The sequence below is a fragment of the Rhodamnia argentea genome, chromosome 2, assembly GCF_020921035.1.
Source record: "Rhodamnia argentea isolate NSW1041297 chromosome 2, ASM2092103v1, whole genome shotgun sequence".
Taxonomy (NCBI): Eukaryota; Viridiplantae; Streptophyta; class Magnoliopsida; order Myrtales; family Myrtaceae; genus Rhodamnia; species Rhodamnia argentea.
In genome coordinates, this window is record NC_063151.1 from 18,216,887 (window position 1) to 18,240,005 (window position 23,119).

The 23,119-nt window shown below is 40.1% G+C and overlaps 2 protein-coding genes across 2 annotated transcripts; one reads left to right on the plus strand and one right to left on the minus strand.

Annotated features, from left to right (window-relative positions):
- The first annotated feature begins 842 nt into the window (after positions 1–842).
- Positions 843–4,064, plus strand: LOC115747897 (probable LRR receptor-like serine/threonine-protein kinase At3g47570). The gene is made up of 2 exons (XM_030684226.2): positions 843–3,531; positions 3,634–4,064. Exons 1-2 carry the CDS (start codon positions 843–845, stop codon positions 4,050–4,052), a joined length of 3,108 nt encoding a protein of 1,035 aa, XP_030540086.2. The 3' UTR covers positions 4,053–4,064.
- A 1,522-nt stretch (positions 4,065–5,586) lies between these two features.
- On the minus strand, positions 5,587–8,539 carry LOC115747861 (coenzyme Q-binding protein COQ10 homolog, mitochondrial-like). The gene is made up of 4 exons (XM_030684170.2): positions 7,881–8,539; positions 7,188–7,383; positions 6,540–6,671; positions 5,587–5,831 (listed from the first exon to the last, which is right to left on the minus strand). The coding sequence occupies exons 1-4, from the start codon at positions 8,195–8,197 to the stop codon at positions 5,709–5,711; spliced, it is 768 nt and encodes a 255-aa protein (XP_030540030.1). The 5' UTR covers positions 8,198–8,539; the 3' UTR covers positions 5,587–5,708.
- Positions 8,540–23,119: the final 14,580 nt, after the last annotated feature.

The following is a 23,119-nucleotide window of genomic DNA, read 5'->3' on the forward strand; positions in this document are numbered from 1 at the left end:
GGCACAGTCCAACAGGGCCCGTGCGATGTGGTCAACCACAAAGGTTCCCGTAATGGTAAGAGCATTTTTATAGTTTGAGCTCATATTTTATTTATAATTTGGGTTTGGGCTTATGAATAACAAATGTGCCACATATGTATATACTCTCTTTTCTTTTGCAATTGAGACTTGTAATAGATTAATAGAGAAGTTGGAAATGTTAATTATAATAAAATCTTCTATTAGATGTAGCCTTAGTTTAAGGTTGAATCGAAATAAATTCTATGTCTCAATTTATCTTTCTCGCATTTATTATCTATTCATTTGTGTTTGTGCGCCTAATTCTAACACTTACGAAAAATAAGACGTTGATAAATGGAAAAAAAGTTACAAATCCTGCTGCCGAGTCGACGGGTCAATGATAGCTGGCCGATACCTTCTCATTCCACGAATGATTACGAGCCCAAGGCGTCGCCCGCCCACGCCCCCTTCACGTGTCCTTTTGCCCCTTTTCAATTTGTACGAGTCTCCATTGTAACCAGTTATTCGAAGAACTAGATAAAAAAAAAAATACTACGTTTTGAACTTGCAGGGCTCACAAGATAGGACGCGAATTACGCCTACGTCCTGCTACGCACTAACGTCATGTTTGGTTCAGGGGTATTCATATTCCACAGAATTCAACCTGTGGATGTGGCTACCAATGCTTTAAAATTTAAATAGGTCCATGATTGATGGGTCACAGGTCTCCTTCACTAGCGGCCGCCTCAAAATGGACCGCCTCCTTATAATTTATAAATCTATTCATGTCCAGCTTAGTTAGCACGTACCAATTTCTCTTCTTTCTTCGAAATTCTCAAATTATGGAACCTCGAAGCATTAGCTTTGCAGAGTTTCAATCAAGCCATTTCCTCATTGGTATCGTGTTTGCGTTGTGCTTTACTCAAGTCTTTTCCACCACAAACGAAACCGACAAACTCTCCCTGCTCGCATTTAAGAATGGAATAACCGAGGATCCTCTCGGCGTGCTCAGCTCATGGAATGATAGCGTGGAGTTCTGCCAGTGGGGCGGTATCACGTGCGGTCGTAGGCATCAAAGGGTCACGGCATTGGACTTGAGTTCGCAGAAACTCTCTGGGGCGATCTCTCCTCATATTGGGAACCTCAGTTTCTTGAGAGAACTATGGCTCGGAAACAACAATTTCGATCACGAAATCCCTCCGCAAATCACCCGGTTGAGCCGCCTACGAATCTTACGATTGGAGAACAATTTATTGGTCGATGAGATTCCTGAAAACATATCAGCTTGCTCTAATCTTGTCATCCTTGTTCTTCGGTACAACCAACTAACGGGGAAAATTCCTATACAATTTGGTTCATTATCCAATCTACAGATTTTTTCTTTGTATTCAAACAATCTAATTGGGAGCGTGCCTTCCTCCATTGGGAACTTATCTTCTCTAGAGGAGCTTTCTCTTTCGCGAAATAACTTGGATGGGAGCATTCCTCCAGCCCTAGGCCACCTGTTGAAATTACAGTACTTTTATGTGCTTGGAAACAAACTGTCTGGTTCAATTCCAACTGGAATTCTAAATCTCTCTTCTTTAACTAGGTTCGATATAGGACTCAACCAAATTCGAGGGAGTCTTCCTGCAGATATAGGCTTTACACTTTCAAATCTTCGGTTTTTCAGCATTGCCAACAACCTATTTGAGGGGCAGGTTCCTCCGTCAATATCAAATTGCACTAAGCTAGAGGCACTTCAACTTTCAACGAACAAGCTTTCAGGTAAAATACCTTCTTTGGAAAATATGCACGAGCTTCAACGGTTCACCAATTACGAAAATCAGCTCGGGTATGGAAAGCCCCAAGACCTGAATTTCATTTGCTCTCTGACAAACGCCACGAAGTTAGAGGTATTGCTTATTTCTTTCAACTATTTTGGTGGAGAGCTGCCTAATTGCATTTGTAACTTATCCATCACCCTCACAAAATTTAGTACCACGGAGAATCTAGTATTTGGAGAAATTCCCAGACAAATTGAAAATCTTGTGAACCTCGAAATACTGAGTGTTGGGAGAAACGAGCTTTCTGGTGTTGTCCCCTCAAATTTGGGGAACCTACGAAATTTGACAGTTCTACGCTTAAATGATAACCACCTGGGAGGAACACTTCCACCTTCTCTAGGAGATCTAACACAGTTGAATGAACTATCTTTGGCCGGGAACAACTTTCAAGATCAAATCCCTTCAGAATTGTCTAACTGCAAATTTTTGAACCTTCTCAATCTTTCTAGTAATAATCTCAGCGGTACCATACCCCCAAATATTATGGGTATTTCATCACCGGCCGTCCTTTTGGACTTGTCTCGTAACCGCCTTATCGGAGTTCCGCCCATGGAAGTAGGCAACTTGAGATTTTTGACCACATTGGACATCTCTGAAAATATTTTAGTGGGTGAAATTCCAAATAGTTTAGGTGATTGTGTCGCATTGCTATCATTGAGGATTGGGGGAAATTCCTTCCACGGGTCCATCCCTCAATCGATGACGTCGTTAAGAGGCATTGAAGAACTAGATCTTTCACACAACAATTTTTCTGGGGAGATTCCACAGTTCTTGGAGGCATTTCGTTCTTTGAAGGTGCTGAATTTGTCTTACAATAATTTTGAAGGCACGCTGCCACGTGGAGGAGTCTTTGAGAATGCTACCGGTGTTTCAATTATTGGAAATGCTAAGCTTTGTGGTGGATTGCCCAAATTTCAGCTTCCTAAATGCGTCTCTAGTAGCTCCAAGAGTCGGGAAGTCCATGTATTGAAATTGTCTGCTGTTGTTATTTGTAGCCTTCTCGGAAGTGCTCTAGTTCTTGCTATTCTATATCTTTGTTGGTGGAAGAGGCGAGTACAAGAACCGGTTTCAAGTTCTGTTGCTGTTTTATGTTCGAACGTAACTTATGGAGCACTCCTAAAAGCAACCAATGGTTTTTCTTCAACCAATCTAGTCGGTATTGGAAGCTTTGGTTCTGTTTACAAGGGGGTACTTGAGGATAGTGGGACTGCCGTTGCGGTGAAGGTGCTTCATTTAGTGGGCCGCGGTGCTCTGAAGAGCTTCATAGTTGAGTGTGAGGTACTAAAGAACATCGGACACCGAAATCTTTTGAAGATACCGACAGTTTGCTCGGGTATCGATTATCAAGGAAATGATTTTAAGGCCATAGTATATGACTTCATGGACAACGGAAGCCTGGAACAGTGGTTACACCAAAAAGCAACTCCCTCTCTTGGAAACGAGCCTCTAAAAAAAGTGAATTTCATTCGGAGGATAAATATTGCTATTGATGTTGCTTCTGCACTTGATTATCTTCATAACCAGTGCCACATTCCCATCATTCACTGTGATTTAAAGCCAAGCAATGTCCTCTTGGATGCTCGGATGGTTGCACATGTTGGTGACTTTGGATTGGCGAAGTTTATCCTTGGATCGTCCCTTGATACCGTAGCTAATCAAATGAGCTCTGTGGGTCTAAGAGGGACAATTGGTTACGCGCCACCGGGTAATCTCTCCACTTTCTATTCTAATGATATTGAGCTCCACATTCTTTTTTTATGATTGGCGCTCCCAATTTCATATGCACTATGATCTAAATGCATGGCAGAATATGCAATGGGATGCGAGGTCTCGAGAGAAGGTGACGTCTACATTCACGGCATCCTCTTACTAGAGATGTTCACCGGATTGAGTCCCACCGAAGACAAATTTAGAGACAATTTCACTCTGCATAGTTTTGTCGCGGCAGCTTTGCCTGGACAAGCATTGGAAATTACGGATCACATCCTGCTTCTAGAAAGGGAGAGTCGTTTCAACCCCAACAATCGTCATCATTGGCTTTCCGAAAGCGATACCATATTTCAAGAGTGTTTGGTTATGGTATATGACATTGGAGTAGCTTGTTCCAATGAAGTGCCTGGAAGACGGATGAGCATCAATGGTGATGCGAGTCAGCTGCAAAAGATTAGACAAAAACTGTTTGCATTGGGTTTACATGAACAAGATGAGCTGCCGCGGGTGATATGATAATTTCTCAGTATGTCTCGTCTTGAATGTTTAGCTTTGCTTATGCTATTACAAACAAACATGTAAAGTGTGTAGCGGGGTGGAGAATAAATCACGTATGTTCATTATATATCAAGCTAGCATATGCCCAGCAGTGCAGAGCCATTTTTGTAATATATGTTAAAATGTGTTTAGAGTTTGAGGACACCACCGAAAACCGATCTGAATTGAAGTGCGGAGGAGTCTGGCTGTATAAGGAACGCCCGAATTGGATTTTGTCACGGCCTTCTTCAAATCCGAATCCTTTTGCATGTTGGACTCGAAAGTGGTGCTGGAATTTTGACCGTGAGAGGAGGACTCAAATTATGATACTTGGGTTTTGCATGCTTCACATACCAATTATTCCACTTCCGTTGGAAGAGGAATGTTGTAGAGTGGGTTTTATGCCTAATGCATTGGAGGGAGTCGTCCTGCCTCATGTGCAGAAGTTAGAGGCGGCTGCCTCAGAAATTACGCCTTGAACCAATCCGAGAATGTTCAAATTGACTAAATTTTTTCGTTAAAATTTTGTCTATTTCTGTCTTTGTGGTATCGAGTGATTGTTTCACGAGCAATTGTGTGAGGCTAAACACTGAAATTATATGGTGTAATTAGAGTTGGGAAACACCGACAGTGTTTGAAAGACTCGATTGTGATTGTATTCTGCATTGTATCGCTTGATATATAATGAACCTTATGTTGTTCTCCCCATTGAGTAGGTCATATCGACTAAAGTATGTAAATCTAGTATCCGTTTATATTCATGTCCTGTTTAATATCGTATTTGATAGATTTTTTTTTTTTTTTTTTTTTTTGCCACGGTTAGGATTAAACCTAGGTCCGGTTGACTTGAAGCGAATCGATGGTATAAGGAAAAGTGAAAATTGATAAATTTTGCGGGAAGAATTTCGATTTCTAATTATGTAGAATGAGAACTATACATATTTTAAAATGACTTTTTTTTCATTCTCGAAGAAGTGCATATTTTACTTGAATCTTCTTCGATATGTAAAGAGTGTTTGAACCGTCGATATACGTATTGATACATTGGAATTTATTTCTGTAAAAAAAATCTAATTTGAATAGGGAATTTTTCTAATTACATAACCCATTCGGCAATATTTTTTTGTCTGGATAAGACATAAACCTGAAACAGCACAATCTCTAGACAAAAAATTCGATAAACTTTTACGCGTCATGTACAAGAATTGCTGCGTCATAAATTTGACGATGAAAACATCGTGATTGATTCAGATTTACGATATTCCCCCTTACTATCGCAGGTGCATTTGCCGTTACGCAGGGAGTTTATAAGTTGGTTGCATCTTTCCTACCCAGGAAAAGCACATAGTAGAGTAGGGACAACAATCAATGAAGAGCAATGGCAAGAATGGTACAAAGATGTATTGGTAGGAACACTGCAAGAGTGAAGTGAGGCCTACATTGATCAGCTAACGGCTCCTAAATTACGGTCCAAAAGAATCTAAAGAGGAGAATCAGAGTCACACCCATAAACGGACTAGGAGAGACCAGCAAGGCAAACGACTCTCTTGACGATCAGATTATTAATTCCACCAGAATTTGTAATGTGGCGATTTCCCTCCTATGCCGTATGTGCTGAGACCAGGAACCATGCTTTTAGGCCCTCTGCCCATAAGCATCTTCCTGAATGGGGATCCCCGGTCCATATATCAAACGGCAGCGTTCACTGAACGAACCAACAAGTCTAGAGACTACTTCCCTGAAAAACACGGAGGCGACCTGCCAAAAAGGAAAGCCATTGTCAATCCCAAATGGTGGCAGATGATTTTCGGTTCAACTGAGACTTTTAAGTAACCAGCCAAATTAAGGTCCCGATGATTGCACCCATCATTTATAGATGCAATCTTCACTCATGAGGACAACATCAGAGTAAATACAGGGCCCAGAATAGTTTTAACACCTACATCCAGAACAGCTGTACATGCAGAGATGTTGTTTGGGATATGCTAGAATTTACAACAATTTAAACAAAACTCCGGATAACTTCTGTAAATGCAGAAGGAGAATGATGCATAGAAAAAATGGATCCGATGATCATGTTAAACAATGGGCAAAACGAATCAGTGGCAACACTGTCGCCATTACAGCAAGCTCAAGAGATCATACTCCAGCGAAGACATGAGAGGCCCTATCAAGGGGACACAAGTTCCCCAGCAACAAAACGAACGTGAATAGAATACTATCTAATATGTAGCCTTCCATTTAATCAAAAATATTAACGAACCACGTGCGAATCAATCCCCCTAACCAACCAAGAGAAAGACACGAAAATTGTAAGTGAAAAAAAAAAGTACGATTCATGATATGATAAAGCCTCAACCAAAAGAAAGGAGTTGCACAATATGCACGAGTCACCTAATCGGGCTGATAAACATAGACAGATACAAGTAAGTCAATCATCAATACTAACAAAGGAGAGCTCCATACTTGTCGGTAGAGTGGTGACTGAAACTTGAAATCCACCAAAAAGTAAATGCTGCAAGATCCTGGAACTGGTCCTGAATTGAATTGCCAAACATTTATCAAATGGTCGAAGAGGGTGCTCTGCGACACTGTCGTCTGGAAGTGACAAAAAAATTACATCAGAGGGATTAAAGTTCAGAGAGAGAGAGAGAGAGAGAGAGAATCTAATACATGATCGCCTACACCGGTGGCCGATACATAGTAACTGCCTACCGGTACTCATTAACCAGAAGATATCAAATTACTTACAAAGATATGATCTTTGTCAAAATGTACATAATATAATCTGATCAAATGAGAAGAGATACAAAAAAATGGAATTTGGACAATATATCGAGTGTCCAAATTCATGTATTTGTACAAAGGCAGCTGCTCAAGCACAATGCTTTCAACATCTACTTGATACTGACGATGAACTATAGTTTGATTAGACAATATAACTTAGAATACAAGAAACACATATACTGTTGATTTTATGTAGTGATGGGGCAAAGGAATGACCAAAAGAGAAACAAAGAGTAGCGGGAAGTAGGTTGACCAAGCATATTCATCCAAGCAGTGACACAAGGAAACATGATTCTACCCAAGGAAGTAGTCTGGGAGTCAGTTTACCTTTATGTACTGAGGTCTTTTCAACTCTACATGCGAAACATAACTTTCAACTAAAAATTTGAAACCAATCTCAAGCTCCGCATCAAATGATCCATCAGGATATCTCTCTATGATCTCCGAGCGCTGACACCAGGGGACAAAATCTTGATACAGATCAACCGCCGCAACAACATCAAATAACTGCACTGGAGAATACCTGCTAAGCAGAGGAAACACCAAAATTTGTAATTTCATTGAAAAAACAATCGTGTCACAATATAACAATGACGACAAGGAGAGAGCTTATGAGTGCAATGAGTAACACCCGCAGATTCACGCATTGACCAGTCACGAAATTAGAGATAAACATTATGAAATTTCAGATAGTAAACCATGCAAACAACACTGAAAAAAAATATAACATAAATTCAATACCAGAAAGTTCGGTCTTAGACAAATAAATATGAGGTTTGGCTTAACATCATCTTATATCGCTGCATTCTCCAAACAAACCATTGCAAGTAACAGCCTTTCACTGAGATAGAGGCAGAGCAGTGAAAGCATGAATGCAGGCACAAAGAAGCTTATGCTTCAGAACAACCTACTAAGTCATATTGCCCACCCAGATCAAAGTCCCATTGATCGAAATGTAACAATTTTAAGCACACAAATCAAACATTAAAAGGACAGGTTCAAATGTATAATCAGCAGTACCCCAGAACACGCCTCTCTTCATAGACTCTGGACAAATCGCCTCCTTCTTCGCCATCTCCGCAGCCCAGAAACCGCCTCGTCTGCACAGCGTCTCCGCTATGCAAGCTCCCCCATAGAATCCGGAGGTCCTTGTTTGCATCAGACGGTCTGTGGACATAAGGGGCTTTCACACCAGCAATGCATCCCAAACATCGCGTCTGATCGCAACTCTGAAGCTGCCGATAGGTCGAAGCAGGCTTAATCACACGCCGGTTCCAATTCTTGCGCGTGACGATCGATCCCACCACCGACTTACAGGTCGACAAGAATTGAGGCATAACGGGTCCTCAGAGAATACGGAAGATGGAAAATTTGCAAGGAACGCGAAGTGGGTTGCACGAATTTCAGAAAATTCGGAGGTCGGGAGATGCAGGGGCCGATGGAACCCAACGCGTGAAGAGAGATTTGAGGAGATGGATCGTCGAAGACGGAGCTCCGAAAGGACGCGGGAACGGGTTATAGGCTTACCGATGGAGGGATGAAGCAGTTTCGTCTGGTGGGGTTTCTTGAATTGAATGGAAGGAAACAAAAGTCCCCCACGTAACGCCCGTCCAAGCTTCCATGCCCCTGCAAGGTCGCTTCTGGAAGACTGAAAATGCGGAGGGAGAGAGAGAGCGACGAGACACGTGTTGAGATTGGAGGTTTCTATTACGAGAAACGAAAGAGGAAAAGAAGACGAGATCACAGACACGGCTCTGGTCAAAACGTAGCCTCTCCTTAAACCTGGGGAAAACGAAGAATTTCACCCAAAGCTATAGGGAAAAGTCAAACATGGCCAAACAAATCAAGAGTTCACGGATTGGATTGGGCCAATCGAGGGTGAAAATAAAAACCGCAAGCCCAAAAACCCGACCCGAAAATGGCCAGTCGCATTTCGGGCGGGGTTTTGTCTTTCTATTTCGAGCCCGGTCCAAACTGTTTGCATCTTTATATAATTTCTTTCCAAGGTGGATAATTATGGGATTTCTCAATTGCGTGCATTTCAAGATAAAGCCTTAAACATGTCAAAAAAGTGGCTCTGTCTGAGCCTTAAATGGCCTCAAGCTCCAAATTAGATTTCCGGATTGTACTTATGAGATCCGTAATTTCACCTGAATTAAAGGTTATGCTCCATAAAAGTAGGAATGTCAAAATTCTATGTCTTTTCTTTTTCTCTTTTTAATTATAAACATGTGAGAAGTGGTTTTACTTTGAGAAAAAGCAATTGTACTAGGAGGACAAGATAAGATATCTTGATGATCCTTAATCTGTTAAAAAAAAATTAAGTGTGATTTTATACTTTTTGGAGTGCGGCCTCTATGTTGTGCATGTAAGATGTGAGAAATATCTTGAGAAGGCTCAATTGAACTATCTAGAATTTAGTTCCACGATAGAACTGAACTCTCTCTTTTACTCAGATCAGATAGTTTCAATGTAGTAAGGGGTCTCACAGATTTAAGATCAAGGCGGCTTCACTTATCTACCAGTGTAAGTACTTCAAGGACCAGTTCAAGAGCCTCCAAATAATCCATTGTTACAGATAAGCAAATCAAGTGATGGACTGGGTTGCAAAAGCTCACAGGTGAAGGAATTCTTTCGTGCAATTGGATCACTAATACCCCGCAAGCTCTCACGTCCAGCCGTAACCCTATACCCGCACACGGCGGTAAGCGGGGCTCTTAAGGTTACCTTAATGAGAGGCCTTGTGATTCGAACAGGGACCTACCCCATCCAAAGCACACAAACATCCGGCGGAGTCCTTTTTGAGAGTTTTCCCCGTTGTCATATGATCGGAGCCCAGCTGCAGCTTATGAGCAAGCTGATCGGAATGCAACTTCTGTTCTAACCACTTGGCCTTGTAAAGCCAGCTGAAACAACTCCCTCTTGAAGTTTAGCACAAAACTCACGCCCTAAATTGTGTCGACACAACGGGTTTAGCTTTCGATAATCGCTCCAGATCAATTCAATCCCTTTGCGGTTAAAAAGTGCGAAACCCTCATCAAATGGAAGAGTCTTCGTGGATTATGGTTTGAAGTCATTGCGCCGATGACAAATCACGCAGAAATCCAAGTCTAACAAGATCGAGCGTTTTCCTGAGGGAATGAATGTTTTGGCATGGATAGCCAAACTTAGCTCGAATATCGGCTTTGTAACCAGCATGGTGGCGACATCATATGGACTTCGAGGTGGCCTTCAAATCGGCTAGCCGAAGGCAAAACCATTCGGTATATAGAAATGGACGTACATGTCGAATTAGTACCACCCTTCATGCTTAAAATAACTATTTCATCATGTTCCCAAGCAATAGTTATAAATGAAGTGAAGTTGAGGTCAACCATGAACATTGCTTCATGGGAACGCCCATCGTGCATCATACCTGTCTCAAGGCGAGCTACCATGTTGGATAGTAAGGGGATAAGCAGCTACTTCACAGTGTACATCGTAGACGATCAGTGATTCAATATAATCCAATTTTTATACAATTGCCGCGATGTTCGTTATGATGTACTAGTTAAACAAGATAGTTCAGCACTTATGGGTTCGCTCCGTCAATTTACTACCTCGGTTGCTTTATAGAATAGCAAATCGAGAATTTTCAAGTTGAGAAGGCGATACAAAAATAACAGGTCTACTTTGTACCGTCGGGTGGTAAACCAATTCTACTCCGGACGTTTGTGTGCTAGCTCTTTCTATTCATGCTTACATTAATTGCAACGAGGATGTAGTGATTGGATTGAAACATGTGAAATCAACTGCCAAGGACCGAATCAAACACAACTTCAAATGCGTTTGGCCGAGCTTTGACGAGCGACTTTGGGCCTCCAAAGGCTTGTACCAAAATTGAGGTAGTTGGCAAGACAATTATAAAAGCCTTCGAGCCAAAGTTAGCATTTTCAAAATCCCATTAACCCAATGCAAGTCTCATCACCAAGGATTAGCTTTTAGCATTTTTTGCAATGCTGCTTGAGGGGTTAATGTTTTCTTTTTTTCAACTTTGCCCTAACTAAAGTATCTAAGTTTTAGTTTTACCTTCACCAGTTTTACTGTGTATATCGATCGGCATTGCGTGACGCGGCCGGCCCACACCTAAGGTCGCACGAGCTCGGCGTTAAGTCACCTTGGGTCACACGATCTCAGGCAAAGCCCAAGTTGTCACGACCTTTGGGTGGCATCACCAAAGGTCAAGCGTCCCCGTCATGGGGTCTAGCGGGGCCACCTGAATTTACCGGACGTCGGAGTTGATGCCCCAAGACCTCTACGAGCCCTCTTCGCAACGGACTGAGCGTGAGTTGGGTCGCATGATCTGAAGCCCTTGGCGCGTCATTCAATCTCTCTTCTTCTTTTTACAGTTTTTCATTTAGTCCCTCTTTCTTTTTCATATTCTTATTTTAAAATCATCTTAGACAAGATATAAAATTTGCAAAAAAAAAAAAAATGTGCATTCACCAATTGCTATTTAAATATCCTCCCAAGTGGTGGGAGTTTTGAGAAGCAAGGAATGCCACTGTTCATGGGGGAAACCCTCGCGATCACCAATGGATGATCAATCCCATCAAATGATACCCAACCTGTCTTGGAGAATCGCAGCACTTTCTCCATTCTAACATTATCCAATTCATGCGCGGGATTGCGAAGGGTGCCTTTTGTCCTGTTGCAACGCGAGAACCCGTACCTTAATCTTCAAGCGAACGCCACGTTCTCCTTTCCCACTCACTTGAACGCTCCACCAAACGGACGAGGGAGGGAAGGTTTTGAGATAAGGGTCCCCCTCTACTTTTTGGCCTGCACGTGAAAGCGACCGAGCTTCGTTGACGGGGAAGAGAGCAAAATCCAATGAATACGACATGAACGATGCAGAAGGGATGGTGCCAGAATTGGAATTAGCCATATCCGACTCACATGCCCTTTTCCTTGTAGATGGGATTGGAGCGAAGAGGAATATAAGGGAAAAGATAAGAGCCTGTAGTTTTAGGACAAGCTTGCTGGTGCTTGTAACTAGTGGTGACAATTTTTGCATATCTCGAACATACCTAGGAAAAAAATTAACTGAGACAAGTTAGAATTCGAGAGAGAATTACCGAAGAACTCCTAGACCTATTGTAGGGATGTCAATTCAGCCATGAACCGATCGGTTTGGCCAATTTAATCCTAACGCAATCATTTTAGCCCGGTCGGCAATTGCTGACATAGATCCCAAATGTCTTACATGGCACGGCTATCATAGCCGATGCAAACATGGACAATTTTTCCCTTTTTAGAATTTCATATTTTTTTTTTTTTCTTTTATTTTCTTTCTTCTTTTCACTGTGGGCAACCCTCGCCGACACCGGTTGATGGCATTGCGGCCCTCGCCTGAAACCCTCGCCGGCCATAACAAAGGATCGCAGCCCCTCACTAGAGCGGGGTGGGGTGAGGGCTAGCAAGGGTGTCCCGACCACTGCCAAGGCCGTGGACCAATGGAGGGAAATAATCAACAAAACAAGAAAAATGGAAAAAAAAAATGCAAAAGTTATCCACATCAGTAATGGTCGCGCCACGTAGGAAAGCCGGCGTCTACGTCATCAATGTTCGGCCAAAATTGACCGTAATGAATACATCAGCAAATCACCAATTTTAATAATGATAGGAATTGGATGACTACATGAGCATTACTAACTTCCAGATTCAGATTGTCCGAATATTTGCCGTGGATACGAGCATTAGCACGATCTTCACGGGTTGATCTGGCCAGGACAGTGGAAATGTTAAAAAACAAATAATCGTTTCGTGCCGACATTACTCAAGCGTAAAGCTTAAAACCCCAACGGTTGATACACTTAGTTGGGGTATTAGAGAATTTTCAAAAAAATCAAGATAAATGAACTTAACAGATTCATGAACTTTGCAGGATATTTCATTAACCTTTAGTTAGCGTGCTTGCACCATTGGATTATTTATTGAATATAAAAAAAAATGTAAAGCTTAGGTACTACATATTCAACACGGCCAAACGAACAAGTATCCCACTAGATATGATCTAAACTAACTAAATAAAAAATATTATGGTTTTACCTGCGAATCTATTGACAAAAAAAAGTTGTATTATCACATAAACGTGAAAAAAAAAAATCATGGCACTCTATCGAGGGACAAACGAAAGATATGGCAATTGCAATGTACTTGTTAGAAGCGAGCAGCAAAAGTACAACACCTTCACCCGAAAAGATGGCCGAGAGGGAGCTCAAGTCCAAGCCGCTCAACATATCTAGTTAGACCCATCTTCGCTAAAAGGCTTAAACTAATGAGCTATAAGCTAATTAAGATATATTAACTGCTCTACACCACATCAATTCTCCAATGTGAAAACTTTTTTAACACAACTCACACGTGCATCCTAAAAATCTTCCCTTCACGTGTGAGCTTAGTGCTAGGTCTACCCTCTCTTTATTCAGGTATCTTTGTGCACCAATATATATCAACTTGAATCTCCATCGACGCCCAACTTCATTATTGGTATCTTTGTTCGGACCGAAGCATGAAGTCTACCATCGGGCCTACGTTGCTACACCACAATGCTCAATTATTTTTCTTATATAATACCCGTTCTTGATTCATCATTTATCATTAACAATCGATCGGCCCCAGAGTGCTTCTTCACAGGCATTCGAGATTTATTTCATTAAGGGAACCGTCGATTTCGCCACACTCCACTCCCAACGGCCGCAAAAATCTTAGGGCATAAATCGAGCTCCCCAGGCTTATTGCAAAGACTGGTAGATGTCCCAAACTCCTTGATCGCTCGGTCAACTTCTTCTCCAAGGGGCGGCTAAAAGTGTTGAGATTCATTGACTTGGTCGTGGATTTGGACAACTAGGAAAGCTTGTTTCGTCGCTCGTGTCTATCCCTCTCTCTCTAGCGGAAGAAGGTTGCTGTTTTCGTCTGTGTCGATTTCTATTTTGGGCATAAGAGAGGTTTGACTCAGTTGATTGATGGTGGAGGTTGAAAGATGGAAGGCTCTGTGATCGTGCCGCTTGGCCTGCCCCCACGCGGCACCGTCCATCTAAGATCGAGCCGCACCGCTCCATCTGTCCACACGAAACTGGGCCACAGAGATTTTATGTTCACTTTAATGTGTCGACCTCTCATTGCGTTAGAGGGTCGTGTGACGAACGAGCACTAAGCTACTCACTTTGATTACATCTTTGCCTTCAAGAACCAGCATAATTATCAAATTTATTTTAAAATTATTGTACGGATAAAAATTCGGTCCTGAATATTTCAAATTGATCATTTTTTATCCTAAACCTTTAGATAATTTACTGTTATAATTTTTTCGATTAATTTTGGCTAAAAATCGCTGACGTGAATGCGAGCCATCCTTCGTGGAATAATCAGCATTGGCCTGGAAGATTTTTCTAATTCAAACAAAATTTTGATTTTTTTTTAAATTTTATTTTATTTTATGTTGGTTTACATTGTGGCCGATGACACAACCATTGCCTATCTAGGTGATGAGGCCGAAGCAGCCAAGGCTTCCTCCAAATTTGGGGGAGGCCCCATCGAGGCAACCCTCACCGACGAGCGACAAGACCCTAACAAGAGGCTTTAGTGGAAAATAATAAATTAAATGTATATAAAAATTCAATGTTTAAAAATTTAAAAAAAAATTAATTTTTTTTTTATAAATTGTCGATAACATCACTATCCATACCCAATAAGACGACAGTTGTCCATGTTAACGATTTTCGACTAATTTTATTAGCAAATTATTAAAAGATTCTGAGCTAAAAAGATAAAATTAAAAAAATAATAATAATGGATTGACACCATATAATATTATAATTATTTTTTATTTTATTTTTAATTTTCACTAGAGTTGATTGATGTCATTCAGAGCGATGATAGCGGCACATGCTCCAAGAAGCAAGTGCTCGAGCTGGTAAAGCGTTTGGAACTTTAAGTCTTTAAAAGGCCCGAAGTCTCGATTTTGACTGGGAGCAGTCTTTTAGAAAGTGCACGTGAAAAAGTCAACAAGCAGAGGAAAGATGATAAATGCGTGAGTGCACTGATTATTGGAAACGCACCGGACAAAAAATGCAAGAAAGTAATTAATTGAACAACACAAGAGGACCCTTCCAGACATGTTTAGCAAGCATTAATAAAAGCTAATTAATTTTTCCAAGTATGATTGCACTAGAATCCCATAGAAATGGCCGAACCAAACCTTAACAACGGCCAAATTGGCCCCCAAAATTTTTTTTAATTTTTCTTCGTAATTCTCTCAATCGGACTTCTAATCAATTCTCTTAAAAATAACAAGTGGAAGCAGAAATACTAGAAAGGCCAAGATGGAGATGGGAGATTCCGAATATCCTATTCTTACATATGATTCTCATGAGTATACATGATTGGGAAAAAGCGATAATAATATCAACTTTGCTCCCATTCCGAGCGTCAAGCACGTCCTAACACAAGATATGGCAAAATTTTTTGCAGAATTCAATGGACGTGTGCACTTGGGTAGTGATATTTGGAGTGATCATTGGCAAATTCATTCTTATATGGGTGTCACATGTCATTGGATAGGTTACGATTGGACCATCTAAAAAAGATTTATTGCATTTCGAGTTTTTGATGAAAAGCATTCGGCTCATAATATTTATAGAATAATTAGGCAAGTTTTAGAAGAATATAATTTGATAAATAAAGTATTTTCAATTGGATTTGATAATGCCGCTTCAAATACCACTTCCATTCCCGAATTAGAAAATATTTGTAAATCCTCTTCTAGCGGACAATTTTTTCATATTAAATGTGATTGTCATGTTTTAAATTTATGTATATAAAATTGTTTACGAACTCTTGAGACTTCTCTCGCCCCAATAAAGGGTACAATTAAATTTTTATGGAGTTGTGTCCATTTTATGAAAGCATGGAGAAAATTTTGTAAACAACATGGGAAAATGGCAAAAAGATTTCCAAAAGATATTCTGACTCGTTGGAATTTTATCTACGAATTGCTTCATCAAACTTTTGATTACAAAGATTTATTATATATGTTTATTTCGCAAAATATTCCCCGAAATTACTTTACTTCCGCAACATTGGAATGTTTGCAAAAAAAATTTAGAATTTTTGAAAATTTTTAATAATGCTACTAATACTTTATCCGGTATTTATTATCATACTATACATTTATTTTTAATAGAGCGTGTTAATAATGGTGGTGTTTTTAGTGAATATAAAAAAGATATTGAATTAGCTCGGACTATTTAGTAATACGAGAAAAATGGTTGTATTATTATTTCAAAATTCCTGTTGTCTATTTAGTTTGTATTATTTTTTATCCACGTATTAAATTAGATGGCTTACTAGATTATTCGAATGTGTATTATTATGATTGTTTACATTTGGAAGATGCAATAGATATTTCAAATATACAAGAGGAGGTTAAAGAATATATAGTAGTATTTTATGGAGAATTTTGTAGTAAATACGGTTTAAGTAATTGTGGATTTTTACAATCTACTGCCTCACGAAGCGCAGCCGGTGGTTCACTTAGTAGATGATACAATATGCTCAAGAGTAGATTAAAAAAAAAAAAAGGGCAACATGTAGTATTTCTGAATTAGAAAAATATTTAACCACTTAATTTGAGTTTCGTGATGTTGAACACGGTACTGATTTCTAAATCCTAGAGTGGTGGAAGAGCCATTCAATCGATTACCCAGTCTCACCCTCATCACTCGCCGGATATTAACAACCTATTCTTCAACGGTTGCGGTTGAACAAGCATTTAGTGATAGAGAATTAGTTTTGGACTATCGCTATTCAAGATTAAGTCCGGAGTCTGTGAAAGCGTCGACGATTGGACGAGGTATGGATCGAGAACACGAGTTCTTTAGTGAGAATTGTGGAGATACCACCGCCACGGGTAGCACAACAGGTAGCGACGATTGGCGATGAGGTAAGTTGGGGTTATCAAAAGTAAAAGAACTACATGGGCTTTGATTCTTCTATTCCCAATAAGATATGTAGGCGCTTAATGATAATTCTTTAAGTTTAAACACATTCCTTCTCTCTCTCTCTCTTTTTCCAAATTTTATCACAATGTACAATTTGATTATAATTTATAATTTATAATTTATTATGTTTATTTCATTAGTTATTATTTTAAAAATTAAATTTAAAAAACGAAGCTGAAACCGGCCCGAGAACCGGTTCCACCTTTTCTAGGAAACGGAACCGGCGGTTCAGGCGAACCAACCACGTCTAGAGTCCCCCACACTAACAATCCAAGTAGGCCACTTAACTCCCTTAATGCTACCGAAATCACCTCTAGTGCTTCCTTTGTTTTTTCAGGAGTGTTACTCGATAAGTTTTAAACATATTTTAAGGATACCGATTAAGTTTTAAATTTTTCGATTTTGATAATGTCATCCCGAATCTTTTTTTGCGAAATTCTAATGATAATCCTTCTAGCTAATCACCACCGAAGATCACTAGCATGGGGTGTGCAAACTTGTCCGAGACAAAGTGCCGGGTGAGATGCCACCAGCGATGATTGGATGCCACGTCAGTAATTTCATATTGCAATTGGACGGAACAACTACATTGGAATTTCGCGTAAATGTTTAGAACTACTCTTCATAAAATCGAAAAGTTTATAACTAAATTGACATCCGTATAGTCTGTTTAAGACCGAATTAGTGATTTTCTTTTGATTTCGCGGCTCCGATGGACAGGGAGCGAAGAGTATCCAAATGCTTAAAATTGAACCTATTTCTTTGTACTGTAGCATTCCGCCATCCCCTTAGCTTGAAGGATGTTGTAACAATCCTAGAGAGAGAAAGTTCACCAGAATGCTAAATCACATTGCATTGCTGGATCATTATTCTTCCGCTATAATCCTAACAAATTATTTGGCAAACACACTTCCTATACGTTTTAGCATCGTCGGATTTCATCCAATGGCAAAGGCGAGAAGTCACATGGCCGTCTTATAAAGTTATAATTACAACTGTGCCAAAGAGGAACGTTTGGGGTGGGCCATGTTTTTCCACGCTTTTGCGGGAAATTCACTCCAACTGTCTGATTGATCAATTGCATGCATCAAAACCGTCCGTACTTATGTTGAATCTCACGCCAGTGATGCACATGATATCTGCACTTGGAATACAAGCAACCAAGAACTTTGGAGAAGTTAAATCGAGCAAGCTACCTGAAATATATAATCAAGAGATAGAGAGTAAAGGATGCAAAGCAGATCCGTAGGGTTAAGATGTAATTTGTGTAACCTGCCGATCAAAAGATGTGGTGGGAAGAAGTTCCCTCCAGCGAAAACCCATACGAAAACCATCGTGATTCTTTCGATGTCTCGATTTAGATCCTCCAAATGCGCAGTATTGAGCACTAAATTTGTCAAATGGATAAGTCGGGTGATAAATGGTTCAATCCAAATTGACTCATTAATTCGAGAAAATTTACTAAAAAAGTCTTAAAACCTATTGCAATTGTACTAATGCAATTCTAAACCCTTTTTTTTAATCCAAGTCTAGTTTTAAATATTTTACATTTGTTCCAATTCAGTCATTTTAACCAACTTTGGCTGATCGGTATTGATGTGGACATCAACCGGCGATGATGTGGACGTCCGCACCGGAGTGAACAAATTTAATAATGTTATAATATTTTTTTATTTTTCTTTTTTTCTTTCTTTTTCTTTTTGTTTTCTTCTCCTATTTCTCCTGCCGGGGCCAAAGCGCGTGTGGGCAAGGCCGACCTTGCCACCGTTGCTAGGCGAGCTTGTCGGCAATGGGGAGGCTCGGCCTCGCTAGATCTAGGTGAGACTAACCTCGCCATGGTTGGCGACTAAGCTTGCCCAGCCATGACGAGGTCGGGCTCGCCTAGATATGGTGAGGCAGAGCCTCGCCGTCGATGGGCAAGCCCCTTACTGCCGACCAAAGTTATTAATTATCTTCCCAGCTAGCACGATGAGAGAAAAGTCATTGAGTATTTGAACATCAGGCCTCGATGGGGTACGAGAAATCCACCTTCTTCAACTCTACCAATCTCGTCATCAAGTCGAGCTCCAAACGCGACTCGCCATTCCTGTCGATGCTCGGCTTGTGGTCGATTATTCTAAAAATCTTTGTGGCAGCAACCTCCACCTTCGCGAATGCCCCCATGCTCGGAAACGACTCCCCCAATTCATTGCCCCAATAAACAAGAACCTGCACTACCCAGATTTGGGGGCTATGGCAAGGCCACCGTTGGTGAGCAGCCAAGCGATGGCAAGGCCGACCTCACTCTTGCCGGCTCTGGCCTTCAGCCAGAAGGAGGAGGAGAAGAAAATAAAAAAAAAGTAATTAAAATTTGAAAAAAAAATATTAAAAAGTAATTAAAACTTGGTGCTACACCGCCACGCCATTGGCAACGCGCCTCCTCTCGGAAATAAAACTTAAATGTATCTTCCCAGGATGACTTACTCAACAGTTTTGTATGTTGCCCTATGTGCTCGCTTGATTGTATTTCCCTTTTGAGCAGTCTTAGATGACAGCCTCAAGCACAAATGCTAGTAAGGTTGAGGAGGATGCTCCTCCATTGATCATACCACGTAGAATGGTCGGTATTCATATTTGCGATTTTCGATCAAAATTAGCCGGATTGGCTAAATTGATATAAATGCACGAGTTTAGAACTCAATTGGCCCAAAAAAAAAAAAAAATTCACGTCTAAATTGGCACAATTGTAATAAGTTTGGAATTTTGGTAATTTTTCCTTTTCCTTTTCGAGCATTGCGACAGTGATATGAAAATCTCAATGCACCAGTACTTGCCTGGTTGAGGAGAATGCTCCTCCATGCAAGGATCGAGATCATGCACCTCAGGGCAGCTAGCTCTTTCAGCTCTGATTGCTCTTATGAAGCTCTGGCCAATATCACTAACACAAGCAGCGAACCGATTTGTCATCTGTGAGTAACACGAGTAGAGCGCTAGTCTCCTACAGTGTTAAGGGCCATCGTCATGCGATTTGGAGCGCCCTTGATCGTAATTTCGAATCCTCCGGTCCCTACTCAATCTCGAAAAAAGAACAAAATAGTTCGTCGTGTCGGAAGAAAACTCGCAGATATTGTAGAACAAGGAGAGGCTTCAACCTCATCTAGGTGAATCGCAGGGCTTAGGGTGAGTCGGGCTAAGCAACCTTAGCTCCATGGGAGCCAGATAGAGTCGTTAGTCACTCGACTCGCTATGCAAGGGTTAACGTTGGTGATGATAGTAGTGGCTAGAGAGAACACATACAAACCATTACAAGGAAATGACTTAATGTTCCCTCCATTTACAGAAGGTAAACGGATTTGGAGGTGAAAAATGAACATGTGTCAATTTATCTTCATTTTCTCCTCTATATGGACAAGATTTCGATCTCTTGGAATAATTAATGTACAATCATATGGCCGAAATACAACTTCATTTTTTTTTTTGTCCATTTTAGCCAAAATACAATTGAGTCGAAACCCTTTTGACTCCCATAACTTAATCTTCGACTTTTGCGAATATTCAACAAGACTGGCCCCGAAGAAATTGACAGATCTCTATGCTCGGCAGATCGGTAGTGCCATACGTTGCCACGGGGTACCTCCACGTAGGAATTTTCTCTCAAATTTCACTAAAATGAAATTAACAAAAGGACCCGATTATCATTTTGCTAAAAAGTTCATGTCATGACAAATTGTATTATGTGGGTTGTTCCGATACAGATGCAGCACAGGTTTTGGGAAACCTAGCACAATCGCCTTGTACTCATTCCGCAAGAAAATCCAAGGGCGGCAGGGGGAAAAAAATTGGTCTTGCTAAGCCTTGCGGAAAAGGCTCGATGAGATTGGTGCTTTTGACTTTTGTCTCGGACAAGCCTTATCCATTCCTTTTCACTGGTACGAGTTAGGTGAGACACGGTTCCTCCCGAGAAAACTTGTCCGAGTTCACATTGCGCAATCCTGACGTCATTCAAGCGTTCTTGTCCTAGTTCCCAGATTTAGTGCTATTTCCATTCACATCACACTACGCGAAGATGGAGGAGTATCCTAAATCACTTTCTGCTAATTAGGTTATCTTGTGCCTTTATTATTATTATTATTATATTTTCTTGCTTTTCATAAGAGCAAAAAAGACACACAGATGTGTGCGTAGAATAGGCTCAATTCTCTTTTTAAAAAAAAAAATACAAACTTTTAGGTCAAATTCTCATTCTATCTCGAGTGTTTTTTTAATCTAAAAGAAACAACTTTCACGCCGATCCTCAATCTATCCGGTCCGAAAGTAGCCCCAATATCAAGGCCAACTAAAAGTTCATTGTTAGAACTTGCGTCTTCATCAACACTTTCTTATTCGTATGGAACAATAGCAATCTCCACATTAATGATTTTTGGACGAGTAGACAGATTTGAGGTTAGAGTGATAATTGAAGACTTAGAGCATAATTGGATTTGTTCTAATGTTTGGGTTTTTATAGGGGATTAGCCCGTGTAAAATATTAGATAGAAATCAATAAGGAAAGAAACTTGTGTAATTTGTGTTATCCTAGGATTTAAATTGAGGAGAGTGATACATATCTCTTTTATTTAGCACTTTGTCCATTTTAATATAGGATACGGATTTTATCGATGTTTTTTTATTAAAATTTTGAGGTGAAAACGTGATTTAGGTTTTCGTTCCAAAATAAAAATCATTTGTATGTGTTTCATACTATAGGAATTTCATTTAAAGCCGACCTTAATGAAAATTTTGAATTTCGCAAAAAATGTACTCACAATTTTTTTTTTAAGGAAACGTACTTACAAGTTTCAATGTACCTTGTATGCTAATGAAAGCTATATATGAAAACAAACAAATTATCATGATATGAGAGATAAATGTGTTTTCAGACAGTATAACTTGTATTTGCATCCTGAAGTTAAAATAAAATTTTGTAATTTAATATAACGCATTTTAATATGGCTTCTTCAAATTTATAATTTAACATGGGACAGGGCCATTTGGAGATAAGGTTGCTTTGCAATTTTGTAATATAAGTCGATGAGATAAGTAGGCCCTATTCTTTGCCTTTATAATTAGATCCTAAATTCGGAAAATGTCGACTCCAAATAATTGTTATATGTACGGAGATGCCTTATCTATTTACTAAATAATGCGATAATTTCTTATTGGGTATTTTGAGAAGTAAATCGATTTAGTTCATGCACGTCACAATTGTTTTTGAAGACCAATTGAGGGGAAAAAAAAAAGAAGAAGGCAAATTCAACCTCTTGTTAAACATGATGGGAGGAAAACCTAGTTTAGAATATATTGCTCTCAATTTTTTTGTTCGATTCAAACAAGTTTAATAGCTGTCCCATATTCATATAAGCTCACTAATAATAAGTGTGCAGTTGTGGCTAAGGGTACATTTGGCTTGGAAAGTTCATTGGGTATTCTCCCCTTTTCTTTAAGACATTTGATTATTTATGACATTTTATTCTTAGTAAATGACTATACTACTATAGGACCACCGCTTAATACTCTTTGTAGACACGTTTTCATATTGGAAATGACTTTGTCGTTGTAAGGTTAATATGATTTCGACTCGATCCGCCAATTTACATATTTTGTCAATCAGGAAAAAATTGTACCCAGTCGGTCAGAGCATCGATCTTGACCATAATCAAAAGAAAATTTTTCAACTCAATCCCCGTCCTTTCTGCTAGATGGGACATCGTGCATTTAATGATTACATTCATTCTTTGACCTCGAATCAGTTCAATGATATCAAATTCAATATATTATTTCACCGAAAAACTTTGGGTTCTTTGGATGAACAATACTTATAACCATCCAATTAATTATTGTTATATTGGCAAAATATTTTTTTTAACACACTGACAAGGTGATTGCCACTCATGTTTCAGGATTAATTATCTATGATATGCCATCCGATTAATTTGTTCTCACTATACTTCACTAGGAAGAGAGAAGGGGGGGGGGTGTCTTGTCGCTGTCCGGCGCCATTAAAGTCCGCCCACATCGCGCCCATCTGACCGTTCATCGTAACTAAACGTGGACGGTCCGGATCATCCCACTTAGCTCGCCCATATTGGCCCGGGGGGGCTCACATCATGACCCTCCAAACTTATGATCATTGGTCCACGCCGCCCCCGCCAGCTGGCCCCACTCAGGAATTAAATAATTAGGCAGGCCATATTCCCC

Excerpts from the sequence above, each read along its gene's own strand:
- LOC115747897 (XM_030684226.2), top strand. The coding sequence starts at position 843 with ATGGAACCTCGAAGCATTAGCTTTGCAGAGTTTCAATCAAGCCATTTC. Across the intron at positions 3,532-3,633 it reads AATTGGTTACGCGCCACCGG|AATATGCAATGGGATGCGAG; the intron begins GTAATCTCTCCA and ends AATGCATGGCAG.
- LOC115747861 (XM_030684170.2), bottom strand. The coding sequence starts at position 8,197 with ATGCCTCAATTCTTGTCGACCTGTAAGTCGGTGGTGGGATCGATCGTC. Across the intron at positions 6,672-7,187 it reads AAAGACCTCAGTACATAAAG|ACGACAGTGTCGCAGAGCAC; the intron begins GTAAACTGACTC and ends TGTCACTTCCAG. Across the intron at positions 5,832-6,539 it reads AGTCACCACTCTACCGACAA|GTCGCCTCCGTGTTTTTCAG; the intron begins GTATGGAGCTCT and ends CCTTTTTGGCAG.